The sequence below is a fragment of the Daucus carota genome, chromosome 4 (assembly GCF_001625215.2).
Source record: "Daucus carota subsp. sativus chromosome 4, DH1 v3.0, whole genome shotgun sequence".
NCBI lineage: Eukaryota > Viridiplantae > Streptophyta > Magnoliopsida > Apiales > Apiaceae > Daucus > Daucus carota.
In genome coordinates, this window is record NC_030384.2 from 50,595,055 (window position 1) to 50,614,100 (window position 19,046).

The 19,046-nt window shown below is 32.9% G+C and overlaps 2 protein-coding genes across 4 annotated transcripts; both read right to left on the minus strand.

Annotated features, from left to right (window-relative positions):
- Nucleotides 1-5,385: 5,385 nt before the first annotated feature.
- On the minus strand, nt 5,386-11,798 carry LOC108219327 (protein WEAK CHLOROPLAST MOVEMENT UNDER BLUE LIGHT 1). 2 transcript variants are annotated; one of them, XM_017392710.2, is made up of 12 exons: nt 11,460-11,798; nt 10,380-10,778; nt 10,119-10,220; nt 9,737-9,868; nt 9,538-9,642; nt 9,257-9,361; nt 9,028-9,135; nt 8,686-8,790; nt 8,314-8,418; nt 8,017-8,073; nt 7,714-7,818; nt 5,386-7,518 (listed from the first exon to the last, which is right to left on the minus strand). In XM_017392710.2, exons 2-12 carry the CDS (start codon nt 10,635-10,637, stop codon nt 5,692-5,694), a joined length of 3,009 nt encoding a protein of 1,002 aa, XP_017248199.1. In that variant the 5' UTR covers nt 10,638-10,778; nt 11,460-11,798; the 3' UTR covers nt 5,386-5,691. The 2 variants fall into 2 exon arrangements, with proteins under 2 accessions (XP_017248199.1, XP_063947766.1); XM_064091696.1 differs by lacking the exon at nt 9,257-9,361 and having other exon boundaries at nt 11,460-11,743.
- Nucleotides 11,799-12,963: 1,165 nt separating this feature from the next.
- LOC108217551 (metal transporter Nramp3.2) lies at nt 12,964-17,349 on the minus strand. 2 transcript variants are annotated; one of them, XM_017390379.2, is made up of 6 exons: nt 17,191-17,349; nt 16,314-16,508; nt 15,503-16,242; nt 14,473-14,609; nt 13,732-14,384; nt 12,964-13,523 (listed from the first exon to the last, which is right to left on the minus strand). In XM_017390379.2, the coding sequence occupies exons 3-6, from the start codon at nt 16,084-16,086 to the stop codon at nt 13,299-13,301; spliced, it is 1,599 nt and encodes a 532-aa protein (XP_017245868.1). In that variant the 5' UTR covers nt 16,087-16,242; nt 16,314-16,508; nt 17,191-17,349; the 3' UTR covers nt 12,964-13,298. The 2 variants fall into 2 exon arrangements, with proteins under 2 accessions (XP_017245868.1, XP_063947237.1); XM_064091167.1 differs by lacking the exon at nt 17,191-17,349 and having other exon boundaries at nt 16,314-17,168.
- Nucleotides 17,350-19,046: the final 1,697 nt, after the last annotated feature.

The following is a 19,046-nucleotide window of genomic DNA, read 5'->3' on the forward strand; positions in this document are numbered from 1 at the left end:
GGAAATGTTTGTATAAGATACCAAAACGTGCTGTTAAAACATTTTATGCTATTAGACAAAGGGGCCGTTTGGCTGAGCTTAAAGTGACTTATTACTTAAAATAAAGAAGTGGATTAGAAGTGAGAAGTTGGTGTTAACTTATAAGCTACCAGAAGTGTTTGGATACTGTGACTTATAAGCTACGAGAAGTTTTATAAGTGTTTGGATAACTTAACTTTTAAGTTGGTATAGTTTCGTAATTTTATAATATAGTAATTTGTTTCTATTAAAAAATAAATTATAATAATATAAGACCTTTTATTATTAACACATGAAATATATTATAAATACAAAATTTTATTATTAAAATAAATTATGATAATAAATCTACGATTTATTATGCATCTTGAGTCATGAATTAATTAATTTTTTTTAAAATTATCTCTGATATAAATGATCTCGTGTGTAGATTTATTTATTTCAAATTTTACAAAGTTTCTTTAGCATGAGACTAAACAATTGCCTAGGATCCGGTACATTAAGCAACAGTGAAGAAGATCAGAAAGAAGCTAGAGTTCGGGAAAAAAGCCAGGTAACCTAGCTTTTTTCTTGGGCTTTTATTACAACATTTAAGCATCTCAGATAATTTGCCAAACGGTAGCAAAGAAGTAGAACTCAGCTTATGTCTCTTTTAAGTTGAGAAGCACGGCAACCAAACACCCGCAAAGACTTAATTACTGAAAAAACTATTAAACTTTTATGATTTTTTCATTTTAACCATAATACTAATTTTGTTGCAGAAAAATGCAACTAACTAATAGAAAACATATTTGAGAGAATCCAATTTTAACCATGGTTAAATGGATGTCCTATGCAACATTACTAAAATATCATTTTTTTTATAATTTTGGTTTAAATATTTACATAATTCATTACACACGGACCAAACAAATTGTTTTTATTTGAATTATTAGGGTTACTAATAATATAATTTTAAATTATTGTCGGCTAAATAATTAATTTATTTTAGTTTATATTTTTTTTGATTAGTAAGAATTAACTCTTATTTTAAAATTACATATATATATATATATATATATATATATATATTGTTTGAAGAATTATATTTATAATCGAAAATCATATAATATTTATTAATAATCATGTAGAAATCTCAAAATACCATATATATTATATGTGTTTGTGTAGGTTGTCCCCGAACAAAATACATTTATCATATCTATGTTGCAGTAATTTCGACAAAATTAGTAACACTGATTCATAAAGCGATCAAGAGTTTGAATAAATTTATAAATTTTTATATCACATGAAAAATTATCGATACACAGGTATCTAGTAGGCTGATTGTGTTTCAAAAGAATCATGCTAACATTGTCCTCTACCTTCATACATAAATTATGATTCGCTCTATATTTGTGTAAAATATGAATTAGGATTTTGACCTTTTAATTGGATAGTAAAAAAATTAATAAAATTCATATATTAATTAATTTAATAATTAATAACTTGATAATATATGTGGCATACATCTCAAAGTTAACTTAACCGTGGTTATGGATTAGTGATAGTGGGTTTTTAGAATATAATTTTTTAAAGTTACTTGCATTATCCTGCAATAAATATACTATTATGGTTAAAATGAAAAAAACATGATAGTTGTATAGTTTTTTTGGTAATTAAGTCTTAGACAAATTCTGTTATCTCTCTTTCTCTCTCTTCTCTCTCTCTCTCCAACACTCTCTTCTCTGTCACATATCAGTTCTATACAGGTGGCTATCCTGTATCAATGGTATCAGAGCCATTCGGTCTGTAATCCACGGTTCCATTCTCAACTGTTCTTATACTAGCGCCTACTACATGTAAGACTTACGCGTCTACAGTTTCGATGGACGAGCAATTGAAGGAGCAAGCACGATTACTCGATCGAAAACTCGAAGAACAATCTCGATCATTTGCGAAGAAATTTGATGAGAACGATAAGAAAATAGAGGAGATGATGAAGCTAATGAGGGTTTTTAATGCAGGAGATTGGGTCTGGTTGAAGTTTCAGCCTTACAAGCAAAGTTCTATGCAAGGAAGGAGCAATTTAAAGTTGGCTCAGAAGTATTATGGTCCTTTTAGGGTGGTAGACTGTATTGGGAAAGTGGCGTATAAATTGCAGTTGCCTGTGGATGCAAAAATCCATGATGTATTCCATGTCTCTCAATTGAAAGCTTTCTATGGGGATCTTCCAGTTTCAACTACTCTGCCTGATTGGTCTCTTAAAAATGGCAAAGCTGATCTTTATCCAGAAGCTATATTGGAGACACGGATGGTGAAGTTGAGAAATGCAGCTCAGGTGCAATATTTGGTGCAATGGAAGAACCAACCGACTACTGAAGTTACTTGGGAGGTTGCTGAGGAATTTGTGCAACATTTCCCTGAATTTCCGATTGTTACTAAGACTTGAGGACAAGTCTTGTTGAGGGAGGGAGTTATGATAAGGTCAAAATAGTCAGGACTTGTGAACATTTGAGTTTAGGCGGGAATTTCAGTTGGGAAATGTTTGTATAAGATACCAAAACGTGCTGTTAAAACATTTTATGCTATTAGACAAATTATGTTATCTCTCTTTCTCTCTTCTCTCTCTCTATATATCCAACTCTCTCTTCTCTGTCACATATCAGTTCTATACAGGTGGCTATCCTGTATCAATATCCCCTAAGCAAGTTTACCTGGAGCCGAGCATAACCGGATATCCAGTCCGGTCATGAATTATAAACCGGATATTCGGTTTTTCGGATCACTAAAAATTTATTTCGGTTTTCATTCCAGTTTTGGGTTATCTCGATATTTGGATATCTTCTCGAATCGGATCAAAAAATAAATTATCCCGATCCGATTGATACCCACTTTTTTTATAACTAGTATTAAAAAACACTCTTATAACTTGTCATGTGATACTTTTAACAATAAAATGGTAAATAGATTAATCTCAATATTTGACAAGTGATACAATATTATGCAATGATAATAAAAAATGCAATAACTAAAGCCCGGATATAATAATAATAATAATAATAATAATAATAATAATAATAATAATAATAATAATAATAATAATAATAATAATAATAATAATAATAATAATAATAATAATAAGCTAGCAGAACACATGTACGGGACTTAATAATATAAAATGTGTATTCCATATTTTCTTGGAAATGTGACTGAAACAGAAAACAAATAAGGATTGGAGTAGGTATTAATTAGCTAAAAGCCTAAAATACGTGTGCTGATGTGTTATATTATACTAACTGTTTCTAAACAAATCACATAGCTTGAAATTTACAAGATCCAGATCTTTTTACAAAATTAAGAATTATTAATATATTAGTTACAAAATATATTCTATCAAAAATAATAAAATTGGATCGAATCCAGATATCCGGTTTCTTATATATAAGTGATCCGGATCCATATCTGAATTTATAGAAAAAAACCGGATCGAATATCCGGTCCGGATTATTCGGATCGAATATCCGTATTTATGGATTTTTTTAATCGGATACCGGATCGGAAAATTGGAAAATTCGAATTTCGGATTTTTATGCTCATCCCAAAGTTAATCACTCGCCCACTAATTATATGTACCGTTTTCATGATCAAATTTATACAAAAAAATCATATATATTTGAAAAAATTTGAAAACTCCCGATCGAAAATTTAAAATAATAACTTATTAATATATATATATATATATATAATTTATTTTATAATATATTTTTCAGATTTTAAATACTATATAAATTTATGCAAATTTGTGTAGAAGTGGACGTAACTGATAAATTTCGATGCGATTCGGAAAAGGTTAGTTGAAATAAAAATTAATTAAACTAGTTAATCAATTAATAATTAGATTAATTTGTCATAATATTAAAATTTTAATAAAAATTATATATGTATAATTATATTATATAAAATATTAATTAATTTTAATTATTGTCGGTCAATGTTTCTACTCATTAGTTCTGAATCCTTATTCCATAATAAAACATATATTCATCAAAAATCAAAATATAAGTGATTTATTGTATTTGTGCGGTATTAATCATATTTTTGTGAATGTTTTACTATCCGGAGATGTTCACTAAGCCGCACAAATTTTCTGTTCTGAGTTTATAAATAAGAAATATAACTTTATCCAAATCGGGTAAAATTATTTTGTTAAAAACCGTTGCACATGTAATTTCAAACATCTGAATGAATTTATTTCTACTGCCAAACGAGGTTTGTGATGGCATTGAGAAACAAATGAACCGATTCTGGTGGGGGAATGGTGCGGAAAACAAGGACATAAGATGGATGATTTGGGACAAGATCTGTGTCGTGAATGAAGGTGGGGGATTGGGATTCAAGAAAATTAAAAGATTTCAATATTGCCATGCTTGCTAAGTAAGGTTGGAGATTGATAAACAATGACAACCCCTTGGTAACGGGCGAGATATTTCCCCGATGGTGATTTTCTTAGTGCAAAGTTGGGAACTAATCCCAGGTATATGTGGAGAAGTATTATGGCTGCTCAGGAAATAATAAAAAAGGGGTGTCGACGGAGGATTGGGAATGGTAGGGAAACAAATATTTGGACAGAACCTTGGTTACCATGCCTAGAAAATGGCTACTTGACTACACATATGCCTGCTTCACTGGAAGGGAGCTTAGCTGTAGAATGATGAACAACATAGCTGGGATATTGATATTTTAATGGATATATGCAATGAAAGAGATAGGAACCTGATCCGCAAAATCCCTATACCGATACGAGACAAACCTGACACCTGGTTTTGGCTTTTAGATGAAAAAAAATACCTTTTCACGAAAAGCTGTTATAGTACAAGATAATTACAGACTTGAGAGGACTACATGGCATTCAAGTGAGCAAATGTTTCGAGCCAGATGTTTTTATGAACTTTTCATATTCGGATTTTTATGTGTCTCTAACTTTAACACGACTTTTATGTTTTAATTGTTAAGTAATTATAACAAGAAATTTATAAATAATACTGTAAAAATTTATACACTAAAAATATGTCCTACAAATCTTAGATAGAATTATTATAGATAGAATTATGAAAAAAATAAACCTACCAATCTCACCAGATGGCAGATAGAGACGAATAAAAGTTTCAAATATAAGGTTGTCGGCAAGTGATTACTTTGTTATTATCGTACTTTTGCTGAAAGTAGATATATAAACCTTGAAGGAAGACTTGGCATAGATATTTGCCACAGTTGTTGAAATAACTGTCAGACACCTCTTTTATTAGCAAATACTCTATGCATAATATTAATTTAGCAGAATATGTTATTCCAAGCATTTCTGGTTTCTTTTGCTAGACCAAGGCAGTAAAATCTGAATTTCTTGCATTTATCATTAATTTTTCTGTGATCAAGCATCCTGCTCCCAGCTGCTTGTTAAATTATTAAGCATTTAACGGGAGCCGGATTAACGTTGGCAGGACACATTACAAATTAGCCTTAACAACAGAATACATTTTCAAATGATGAACTTTTGTTTTCCAGAATTACCTTGTAACGAGGGTCTGCTAAGGATAAATGGTAATCAGGCAGGTAGGAGAATGCGTTGAGTAAGGAGTGGCTGCTAAGGATGAATGGGATACAACGACATTAACTTCAAGTTTCGCCAAGAGATTAATTTCCTTTAGATTGGGACTTCTTCTTGCCCAAGAACATGAAGAAACGCGGGATCATTGACTTCTTCTTTTTCTTTTTTCCTTTAGAAGATGAATCAGTATCACCATTGCTCACCTGGGATGCTTTGGGGTTTGGTCCAGAATGGGTGGCTACAGCCTCTGACTCAGCAATATTCTTGGATTTTGTGGCTTTTCCAGAGGTTACTCTTGGACTTATGTTTCGGTTATCTAATTTACAAGATAGTTGTTGTTCATGATTTACCCTGTCTGCCAACTCCTGTTCTACACTCAACTTCCTCTCATTGGCTTTTTCAGCCTTCTGTCTTGCTATTTCCAGTGCTTCCTTCTTACTGGCCAACTCCGAAGAAATTTCCTCTAACTTGCTCAAACTTCTGGTCTTAGATTGCTCTGCTGCCTCAGCATGAGAGACAGATTCGGCCACTCTCAGGTCTGCTTGTACTTCTGCTTCATGGACCTGCTTATTAAACTTGTAGTACTCATCCAAAGAAAGTGTAATGAAATTTCGCGAATCCTTATTCTTGGGAGTTTGAGCTGTTTCAGTCTCTTGTAAAGCGTTAATTGCTGCTAAAGCCAGATTCTCTGCTGCCTTGGCAGCCTCTATTTCCTTTTTAGCTGCAACAAGTTTGCCCTCGATAGTATCTGCTCTTGACTTTGCTTGATCTGCTTCCTCAATTGCTTTCTGGAACTCTTCACGAGCAACTTTAGCACATGATTTGGCTTCATCTGCGTCTTCAGACGCTTTCTGTAATTTCTCAAATATCTCAACCATATCTGCTCTCGCTTTTCTCTGCTTCGCCTGAATAGGAGAAATCTCTGCCATCGTCCTCTTAAGCTTAGATTCAGTAGAAGCAACTGTAACTGACAACATTTCTTCTTTCTTCCTAATGGTTTCTAGTGCCAACTTTTCACTTTCTAACTGCGACTTTAACGGTGTGCCAGCTTCTTTGAGCAAATTTAATTCAGTTTTTGCTTTATCAGTGTCGTGCTTCACTTTTCTAAGATTCTTTCTGGCTGTAGCAATTGCTGCGAGCACGCCATAATCAGCATTCTTGTCCTGTTCCCCAAGGGTTTTGTTTAAATTTTCACAAGTTTCTGACTTCTGTTTTGTTTCCATGTATGCAGCTAACTCAGCTTTTAATTCATGCAACAAAGCTGTGGAAGTATCTAGCTTTGAACTGTAATCCTTGGTTGACGAGCATTTTTGGTTTAGTTTCTGCAGCTCCTCTTCTGCCTGCTTCAATTCCTTCTCTAGATTAAAAATATCCTGTTTTCGTGCCTTAGCTGCTTCAGTTCTATGTTCCCCCGCCTCTGACTTGGCTGCACGTGCAGACTCCAAGGATGCTTTGGTTTTCATCAGCTCGATAGTCAAGTTCTCAACTGTCTCCTCAACTTCCTTTGTAGCAGAAACAGTCTTCTCGGCTTTTTTTGCAGCTGTATCTTGATCCTTCATCAGTGAAGCATAATCCTTGCGCAGTGTATTCAACTCATCTTTTAAAGCTTGCAAGTCTGATGCGGCCGCTAAAGTCCTGCCCTTGGCAACCTCAAGCTGTGCCTTGGCTCCAACACTAGCCCCGTTAGCAATCTCTTTCTCCATCTCTTCCACCCTACGTTTGGCAATTTCAGAGTCCTGTTTTGCTTGCTGCTCTTCCTTTTGTGCTTTCTCTAGGTTGAGTTTATGATCTTCTATAAGCTTCGTAATCCTATTTAGATCCTTTAATATAAGATTCTTCGCTTCTTCAGCTCTTTCACACTGCTTCTTGAGAACAGGTACATCCTCATGCACTCTCTCAAGACTTTTTTGTCTCTGCATGGCAAGTTGTATTACTAAGAGACAAGTTGAGAAATCATATTGCAAAATAATTAAAATTTCAAAAGTCACATCATCATATAAAGAAAAAGAATTGCCAGAAAGGTTAATTTTCCTCTCTAGAGACATATGGACAGGGAATATATAATTAATCTTTAATAAATACTCCCTCCGTATTTCTCATATCTTTACCTCCTTTAATGTCTTCTTTTTCGGATCTCCAGTTGTTTCTGATTGTTTATTGAGGATAGATTTCTCCTCGGGCACTTTCTGACCTTCTTGAAAACTTCTTCGTCTCTGTTACAAGTTAAGAAAGCAAAGAATAAAGAATTCAAAATCTCAAAACACATAATTATCACATGAAGGAAAAGAATTATGAGAAAATTATTTTCTCTACCTAAGACAGATTGACCGGGAAAGAGATAAATTAATGTGCATATATTGACAGAAAAAATATAATCGAACTGAGTTAAAAGAATCATGCAAATGAACCACCTCCATAAATATCCGATCATCCTGCACTTTCTCGGGTCCTTGAAAACTTTTTCTTCTCTGTATGGACCAAGCAGAGAGTATTGTATCAGTTATTAACAGATAATTTAAGAATAATAATGACAAATTCAAAACTTTAAAAGTCCATTAAAAAAAGAATATTTAGAAAAAATGTTGGCTCTATCCATAGATATATGGATTGGAAAATCAATTTAATCTTCAAATACTACTTAGTTGTGCATATATCAGTAGCAAGACTGATCCATACTGGGCCGAAAGAATCATACAAAAATGAACTACCTCCATAAATTTTTGATTTTTCGATTCTTCAGCTGTTTCCAACTGTTTCTTTGCAACATGTCTCTCTTCCAACTCTTTCTCATGTTCTTGAAAACTTTTACGTCTCTTCACAAACCAAACACAGAGTATTGCATTATTAACACATAAGTTCAGAAAGCTAAGTTACAAGTTACAGGAAAATTCAAATTTTTAGAAATCTTATTATCATATCTAGAACAAGAATTGTAAAATATTCTTTTCTATTTAGAGATAGATGGATCAGGAAAATGAAACTTATTTTTTAGAATTTAATTCAATCCTACATATATCATATATTAGTAGATAAATACTTATATTCAAGATTGAGTCGAGAGGATCATGCAAATGAAGCACCTCAACAAATTTCGGAGTCCCTGGTTTTTCATTTGTTTCCGACTGTTTTCCAAGAACAGGTCTCTCTTCATGCATTTTCTCAGGTTCTTGAAAACTTTTTCTTCTCTGTATGAATGTAGTAAAGAGAGTTGTATTACTATCATTAAGTTAATAAAGTCAATTATAAAAAATTCAAAAGTCAGATTATCATACGAGGGGGGGGGGGGGGGGGGGGGGGGGGATGTAATTTACTTATAGAGAATAGTCAGTGGTGAATAAATCATTATAAAAATACTTGCATATATTAGTAAAAAAACAACTTATTTTCATACTGGAGTAGAAAGAATCATGTCATTGTACCACCTCAACAAATTTCTGATTCAATTCTTCAGTTGTTTCCGACTCCGACTTTTTCCTGATAACAGGTTTCTCTTCTTGCACTTTATCAGATTCTTGAAAACTTTTCCGTTTCTGCATAGACCATGTAAAGAGTTTTGAATTACTAATAAAAAAGGTAAGAGAGCAAATTGTAATAAAATTTAAAAAATACTTATGTTCAAAATAAGTTGAAAGAATCATGCAAATGAATCACCTCAATAAATTTTTGATTCGTTGATTCCCCAGTTGTTTCCGGTTGTTTCTTGAGAACAGGTTTCTTATCTTGCACTGTTTCCGATTCTTGAAAACTTTTTAACCTCTGTATAGACCAAATAAAAAGTTTTGTATTACTAACAGTTAAGAAAACATATTGCTTTATTTCTCTATAGAGATAGATGGATTGGGAAAATCAACTTTTGGAAAATAGTCGTGCATATAACAGTAAGGAAAGACTTATATTCAGACCGAGTACAAGGAATCATGTAAATGAACTACCTCAACAAATTTCTTATTTTTGGATTCGTCAGATGTTTCCGGCGGTTTCTTGAGAACAGGTTTCTCTTCTTGTACTTTCTCAGGTTCTTGAAAACTTTTTAGTTTCTGTATAGACCAAATAGAGAGTGTTGTATTATTAACATATAAGTTAAAAAAGCAAATTGCAGACTGAGTTGAAAGAATTATGCAAATGAACTACCTCAATAAATTTTTGATTCTTTGATCCTTCAACTGATTCTTGTTGTTTCTTGAGAACAGGTGTCTCTGTTTCTTTCTTGAGAACAGGTGTGTCTTCCTTGGCTTTCTCACGTTCTTGAAAACTTTTTCTTTTCTATATGGACCAAGCAGAGAGTGTTGTATCACTACTAACATATAAGTTAAGAATATAGATCATAAAAAATTCAGAATTTCACAGGTCACATTCTCACATGAAGGAAAAGAATTGTATTTCTTCTCCTCTATCCAGAGATAGATGGATTGGGAAAGTAAACCTAATATTTGGAAGATAGTCAATCATGCATATAACACTAGGAAAAAACTTATATTCAGACTGAGTTAAAAGAATCATGCAAATAAATCACCTCAATGAACGGAGTCTTTGGTTCTTCAATTGTTTCTAACTGTTTCTTCAGAACTGGTTTCTCTTCGTGCACTTTCTCAGATTCTTGAAAACTTTTTCGTCTCTGTATGAACCACGTTAAGTTAAGAAAGCAAATTATAAAAAGATCCAAAATTACATCATTATATTAAGGACTACCGCAGCTTTGTACAGCTCTTTGTTTTCACAAGCTTTGTACAGTTTAACAATAAATGATGAGAAAAGCGGTTTAAATTACCCTTACCTCCATCGACGGGCTTCTGTTGGCTTTCCAGTTTGTAGCTCCACCAAACTTGGACACAGCATCTCGGACAGATCCCATTGGTGAGCCACCAAACTTGGACACAGCATCTCTCACAGATGCAATTGGCGAGCCTGTATCGATCACAGCTGCATCTGATCCCTTCACACGTGCAGGTCCATCAGAAGAACCTTGCCTAACCTTAATCTGATTTAAGCTACTAAAAGGATTTTTCCCTTGGTCTGATTTTGAATCATCCATGATTGATGCCTCATTCTATATCCACTTCTCCATTATATCATTGTCTAGGAACGCCCAGAGATTTATGATGGAGCAGAAAAAATCCAGGGAGGCGCATTTAATTTCCTCTACTTTTCACTCTTTATCCAATGTATTTCTTAACTGTAAAACATAAACTCAATACGTCGAAATCCAAATTGAGTGATAAAAGATAACGCTAACATGCTTCTAAGATAAAACAAAACCATTAACAAACTAACACATTAACAAACTAACACATGAAAAGTGTATAGAGAGTATATGAAAAGGATTATGTTCAGGATTAGTTATAACGCTCTTATTTCCCGGTTGTTTCCAAGAGTCGTCGCAGGCCCTAACTAAAATCATTCGACTTAAATTACAGAAATACTAGTTCAAACTTCAGAATCTGCCAACTGAGCCGCTAAAAGTGACGACATTAAGATGAAGAAACTAGTCCTTAATATAGATAGATTCTCTTCTCCTATTTCCATGTTTCATATTTCTCCATGCAAATCAAGATTATTTGCCTCTATAACAATTAAATCATTCTGGGCTAAGATTTCGAGTAGTAGAGAATTAAATGCATGACAAACTAATAACAAGCGAATAAATAAATAAATCAAACATGCATCTAGACTGTGCAACACGCAGAATCTACACTTCAACTTCTGAAGCAACTTAGCATCACAAACCTTAATATATAATTCTTAATCATAAATCGCTCAACATATTACATAAATCAAAAATCACGGAACACAATGGAATTTATAATAAAAGAAGCATGATCCACCAAATAAATTAGTGAAATTGTGAATATATTACCTGCTATCAGCGGAAAACGAGCACGTAAAATGTATTATCCAAAATTTTGGGTTCTTGGTATCAACAACATAAGAAATGGAGGGGAAGACAGAAACGAAAGAAAGACAAGAAGAAAAAAGAGTTTGTAACTGGTAGCAGTCCGCTATTGTAGCATTAGAATTCAAAGGTGGAGATTTACTGCCAAATATAGTAAAAATAAATAAAGAAGAACTCTGTTTTTTTCGTTTCTTTCTTGTCACCATATTTTTGCCACCGATCTTTGTTCTCTCTTTCCGGTCTCTCCTCCCACTCCACACTCCAATCTTGGTGTTATGAGGTGAAGTTGCAGCCTGTCTCCGCGTTTCTTCCCACTTTGCGTGTTTATTGCAATTTCAGGACAGCTGGCCCTGACGCGGGTCATAAATTTGACCGACCCGATATAATAATTTTTTAATAAATATATCTTTTAATAATAAATAAATGTAATTTTAATCTAAATAAATTAATTTTATTACATTAAAAATAATTTTTTATTAATTTAAATAATAGATAATATAAAATAGTGTATATATATATATATATATATATATTATAATAAGATATTTGATTATAGTATATGATTTCAGGTAACCAGAATTCGACTGGAAATGATTATTTTGTTCTGATTGATTCTGGAGTTAACCCGAATTCATCCATATTTTAAAACTCCAATTCATTTTGAGTTGTCGGATCTAACATTGTCATCTCATTATATATATATATATATATATATATATATATATATATATATATATTTATGAGCTAATGGCAAAACGCATTCCTTTGATTTGACATAATTATATTTTATCACCTAAATTTTAAATAATTAATGATACATCACTTAGCATATTTTAGGATTCCCGTCCATTTTCATCTATTTTGACCTATCATTATATTAAATTAAAAAGATAATCACAAATTTAAGAACCTATACTATTACATTTTAGTTAATTATTAGGACTATTTCATCTTTAAAATAATTTAGTGATATGTCAAAATAGACAAACATAGTCCAAAAATAATTCCAAATACAACGTCAAAGTATACTAAAAGATGTATTATGCAATTATTTAAAATTTAAATAATAAAATACAAGTAGCCTGGAAAAAAAAAAGTTGTTTTGTAATTAACTCTATCTTTATGCTGTAACAACTCGGACACTCGATCACAAGTGTTGTGCATGATTATCACTGCATTTTCTCTTCACTCAAATCCTCATCTTTCATGTTCATTTTCCCAGTCTTCATTCCTCTTCTCATATCATTTGAAAAACTCGGTTTTTCTCTGTTTATAAAATTTCTCCCATCGCTGGCTTTTGTCTCCCGCAGATTCCAACACTTATTTCATTTTTATTCTTTATCCGTTCGAACTTGCAAACATAGTAATTGTTGGCATTCTTTATAAGATTATTAGTGTCGTCTATATTGCATAACTAAAATGAAATTTACAGGTACATTGATTAATTTTGGGGCTAGCTGTTGAAGCAATTCGATATACAGATAGAGTTCAAATAGCATAGAATTCTGTACAACTTAAAAGTACAATTTTATACCACAAAACACTTGAAAATTTTAAAATATTAGTACATGAACCTGATATGCAAAATTTTGATTTATATTTAGACACTATACAATGAAAAACTACTCTACTTCTTTACACACAGTGAATTTATCCACATTTTCTGCAATCTATGCCTTGAAAAGTGCAACACATATTTACAATGTTAACCTGCTCTCTAATTTGGTAGGAAACTCTGCAGTCGGCAGACAAGTGCAGTCGGCAGACAAGATATGCTACATACTATGGGACCTTACTTTGGGTTTATTGAGCAGTGTAGCCTAATCTCTTGGAGCGAAGTGTACTGAACCAGGTTGAAGGTAGAGCATTTCCATGAGAGGTTAGATACAATATAAATGCGGCATAAGAAAAAATCACACTGCAAACCAAAATTCCAAATACCAGCCCCTTGACTTCTGAGGAAAAATAATCTAGCAGAACATATCCATTAATCACGGTTACCAGGGCTGCCACGATCCACATAATCCACTGCATCATATATAAAGCCAGTAGAATGTGTCCATTAATCATGATTAGCAGAACATGATAATGTACTAAAATCTGCAAGTAAAGGAACTAACAATGTACCCTGAGAGGTCATTTCACTATTTCAACTTGGGGAAACGAGAGTAATAAGAACTCTGTGAAAGAAACTGAGCAGTTAACAATAACTAAATTATGTGATAAATGAGCTTACCTCAAAAAAGCGTCCAATTTTAAAATCTCCCATGAGATGATCATCAGCTACAAGTACAAGAAGTGGGATGAGAGCGAAAGGAATCTGCATTCCTTGAAGCACATTAAGCCATTCATTCAAATTATCTAGCGAAGCATCAGATCTATCAAAAACAACAGCTACGATCATGGTTGGCACAATAGCACAACTTCTGGTTATTAGAGATCTTAGCCATTTTTTCAAACGAAGATCAATAAAACCTCCCATTATAAACTGTCCTGCATATGTGCCAGTTAAAGTGCTACTTTGGCCAGCAGCCAACAGGCCGATTCCCCAGATATAGAGAATCGGGAATAATCCTCCACCATATCTGTCTTGAAGAAAATTCCCTGCATTTAGTAGCCCTAAAGTATTTGCTTCCTTAGTATTATAAAACCCTTTCGCAAAAACAGTTGTAACACATAAATTGATCAAGAAGGTCACAAAAACAGCGATGGAGGATTCAATTGTGTAGTAATTAAGAGCCTCTTGGACATATCCTTTCTTGGTTAGATCTACTTTCCTTGATTGTACTAAAGCAGAATGCAAAAATACATTGTGAGGTGTTATTACACAACCAACAATGCCAACAGCTTGCTTCACAGCTTTCCGACCGAGTTTCGGAATCAAAAGACCTGAGATAAAGGGTTTTTGTGAAATTCAGACCAACAGTCTCAAAAGTATATACCATATTATGAAAGATCAACTGATCAAGTATCACACCTCCTAGCAGTTCCTGTACATTTGGTTTTGTATCTGCGAACATCCAAGCAAATGTTAAGGCCATGGTTGAGATAAGAACAGCAAAAACAGCTTCTAGTTTCCGCACTCCATAGTTCTCAAGAAAGAGAAAGAAGAAACTGTTCCAATTAACATAACAGAGGTCATTATAGTAAATAAGAACCGACAAAGCAAATATCTTGCAACTAAAATCAAGCTAAGATGATAGCAATAATTTTTGCATATGGATTCATAAACTTGCATTATACCATGATAATAAGCTAAGAAAATTGTTAAATTAAAATCTCGTAGTGGAAATTAGTATTCAAATTCCACATAAATAACTTGCTTTATCTATGATACATCACTCCCAATCAATACAAACAATATACAGTGCACAATATGATCATCATAATATTATGTTCTAAAGTTCACACACGTGTGCTTTGTTACCAGGACTTGGCTCGAAGGGTCTAACATGGATACATGTCTAAGATTTGACTCAATTGGTTTTCTAGTGTCCATACTTGTGTCTAGATGTTCGACACACATACACAAGGCAGAATGAAAAGCCAATGTAACAGAGCATACATATTAACATTAAGATTCATTCTCTGAACCTTAAAATTAATTTTGTCGCGAGATACTATGATGACAGGATTATAACAAAGTAAATAAGTATATTGCAGAAAAAAACTGTTCTGTTTCTCTGTAATTAAGGTTCAGATTTCATATTTACCATGAGCAAACATGTTTCCAAGTTAAAGAAATAGTTCTAAACTCCTAATCTCAGGTCACCAGATTATTAATATTTATATATGATATATCTGGACCAAGTGCAGAACACTAGAGAGTATTGCTGACAGTTGATGGTAAGAAAATTGGGAACACAGTTATTTAAACACAACTGACCTGCTTGCATTCCCCTAGCTACTTAAATGAAACTCAAAGAAGAAACACATGCATACATGTAACATAGTACTTTAAAATAAAAATCCAAACAAACATTAAATCTAAATTTTTATTTACTTGCCAATCAGAAGCTGTAATAATAACACCAGCCCAAAGAGGAACAACATCTTGACTAAGAATATTAATAGCAATAGCACTCCCAATAACCTCTTGGATATCAGCACCAATTAAAGCCAATTCTGCCATGCACCACAACAACAAGCTCGCCCATCTCGGATACTCATCTCTACAAATCTCAGCCATGTGCCTCCCCGTGACCACCCCAAGCCTGGCCGATAAAAGCTGTATTAACAAGCCCATCAGTGTAGACCATAATAACAACCATAACAATGAGTACCCTGCAATTGCACCAGCCTGTAAATCTCCCTCTATATTTCCAGGATCAAGAAATGCAATGCTCATTAAGAAACCCGGGCCTGTGAATTCCCACAGCTTCTTCCACGAGAATGGAGGTGTTATATTGTCATCATCATCTATGACAGTAGGAGAAGAGTTAATGTCGATGGAGAGAAAGTCATCATCATAAAATTCATCGTCTGTAGACAGTGTAGATTCACGACTAATTAGGAGGTGGTTAGATTCTTGGGTTTCAGTGTTCGTCTGTGTATCGTCTGGATTTGCTGGTTGAGGAGGAGAAGTATCCATTAGAGCTTTTTTTCTTCTCTGGTTTATTTGAGTTCCCGGGTTTCGATTTGTGTTTTGTTTATGTCTTGCTTCCGAATTAGATGCTCGGATGATTTCTGAAACTGAAGATTACTTCTCACACAGAGGTTCATCAGAAGTACCTTGCTTAACCTTAGTCTGCAAAATCAGGTGAATGAGCCAATGCGCGTGTTTAATTATCAAAAGAAAATCTTCTGAAAAATTTGAACCTGTTTTGGACTTAAGCTGCTAGATGTTCTTTCTCTCCTTTGACTATTTATGATTTTTTGGATCAGGACTGATGCCTCATTCTAGTTCCACTTCTCCATTATATCACCATCTAGGAACTTCTGAAATTAAAGATAGCACAGAAGAAGATCCTGGTTCGGTCCTTTCCACTCTCATCCAAAGTACGTAGTTCTAAACTGTCAAAAACAACTCACCATATCCAAAATCCAAGTCGGGTGGAAACAGAGAACAAAGTTCACAAGCTTAAGCACTAGAATACCAACATATTATAGCTCGTGATTAACTAACATAATCCTACTTTGAAAAACAATTACTCTTAATCTTAATCAAGAACCGGAGAACGAACAAAGTACTACAGTTTTCATGAATTAATCTTAATCTTAATGCTTTGATTTTGCTGTAGTGTACCCTTGCTAATCATCCATCAATTTTTCATATTTTACATATTTTTAAAAAAAATTCTATTTACATGTTTCATGTCGTTTCCGTAGATACCAAGCCAAAATCATTTTCTTACCCAATTATTTCCAGAACATTGCATGCAAACAAGATTGAGTGCCTTCATATAGCAATTAAAACGTTCTAGACTTGGATATTTGTATTATTAGATAATTGGGTGCATGGTATATTACAAACAAGCCACCAAATGAATTATTCAAACATCTAACATGTAGATTATACACAGAATCTGCATTTCAACTACTGAAGCAACTTGAATTGCAAATTTTCATAATTGATTCTTAATCATGAATCACTCAGGAGACTAAATAAATGTGAAGTCACGAAACAAGAATTAATAGAAATGTCGTATTCAAGAAGCTGTTTAAGAAGAAACAAATTAAATCTTGGAGAAATTACCTGGGTTTAATATAACAGAATACGAGCAATGTACTCTTGATGAAGACATTAAAAGGAAGGTGCAGACCTAAACCAGAGAAATAAAGTAAAAAAGTTTGTAATTAGCAGTAGTCCGTAATCGTCGCATTAAAATTTAAGAATAACAAGGTGGAGATTTGCTGCCAAATATGCAAACAGATATGAAGGAAAACACTTATAGCATCTCCAGCAGTATAACTCATTCCTTAAATATAATATAAAATATTGGATCCGAGTGACTTAAGATAATAATAGATATTCTCACCTCCAACAATGTTCCTTATATTCATTCCTTATATAATATTTTATTATTAAAAGTTACCATTATTGCAATAGGTGAAGAGAGAGAACATGTTTGTATTCAAAATTTATTATAAAATAAGATTTAGGAGAGGAGAGAGGTTACCTAAAGATAAGGCATGGCTAGTGGATCTTAGTGATTTAGGGAATCACTAAGATACTGTTGGAGTGGATTATTTTCTCATATTCCTCATATTTTGATTTAAGACTCAAATAGAGAAGCTGCTGGAGTTGCTCTTAGAGCATCTCCAACCATCTAAAGCCTTTGGCTAAAAGGTGAGTTGGCATACTTAAAATAAAAAAAAATTAGCCAACAGCTTCAAAAACTCAACTCCAACCATGCTCACATGTTGTCTATAAATTTAGCCAACCTCCTATGGATGACTAAATTTGTCGAACCTCTACAGGTCTGTAAGAAAATCTGTAGGAAGATTGTACATTATTAATTAACATATTAAACTGATATATTCTATTTTAACAATTTAAAATATTAATAACATACTATTTTTAAATTATAGCCAACCAATATAGCCAGTACCATTGAAGCAAAATGTCTTACAAGTTCAGCAAATTTTACATAATGTCTTACAGGTCCAATTTAGCCAACGATTATAGCCACCGTCATTGGAGATGCTTTTATTATGTCAGCTTTTTCTATTATGACACGAGATAAGTTGAGCAGAATAATTACCCATATTATTCAAAATATATTGCATCCTAAGACAAAGGCAAAAAAAACTGAAAAAAAATCTAAACTTTTTCATTTATTTTTAAAAGTAGGAATAAAATTATTTTTTTTTAAAAATCCAGAAGAATTTTAGAGGATTGAAGATGATTAAAATATTGATGTATAAATCCAAAATGTTTCATTGAATTTCAAAAATGTTTAGGTGCAAAAGCCCACCCCAGCCCGAGCCCAATATGCCTGTTTAAACTCGAGGTACAGCTGTGATCAGTGTACAGCTGTAAAACAACGGTAAGGAAAACAACAACGAAGTTTTTTTTTTTTTTTTTGCGATACTACAACAACGAAGTTTTAAAGTTGTATAAATTATTTTCAAAAAAAAAGTTGTTTAAAATATATTCGTACCAAACAAAACGGCTTTTCCGCAGCTTAACATTTCATATCTTATAGTTAGTTTAAATAAAAAATAAACAAATATTTGAAGTTACGAGTTCTTCAGTAAATCAAATTATGAAAAAAACCAAAAAATCAGATATTTATTCTATAAAATTTCGATTCGAATCAAAATCGCTACTTTTTATAAAATATATGCAAAGTATGGGCAATATTTTGACATTATTTTTTAGTTTTATTTCATTTTCCAAAAATATCTTAAAATCCATTCAATATAATTTATTTATTTTTGAAAATAATATAATATTTACATCATAGACACGAAATATCGCATCCTAAAATAAAGGACAAAAGGATAAAGGAAAACGACACAATAATAACAAATTAAAGTATAGACTAGAGAAAAAAATGGGCCTAAAAGTCCAGCCCGGCCCATATATATATGCATGTTCAAACTCGA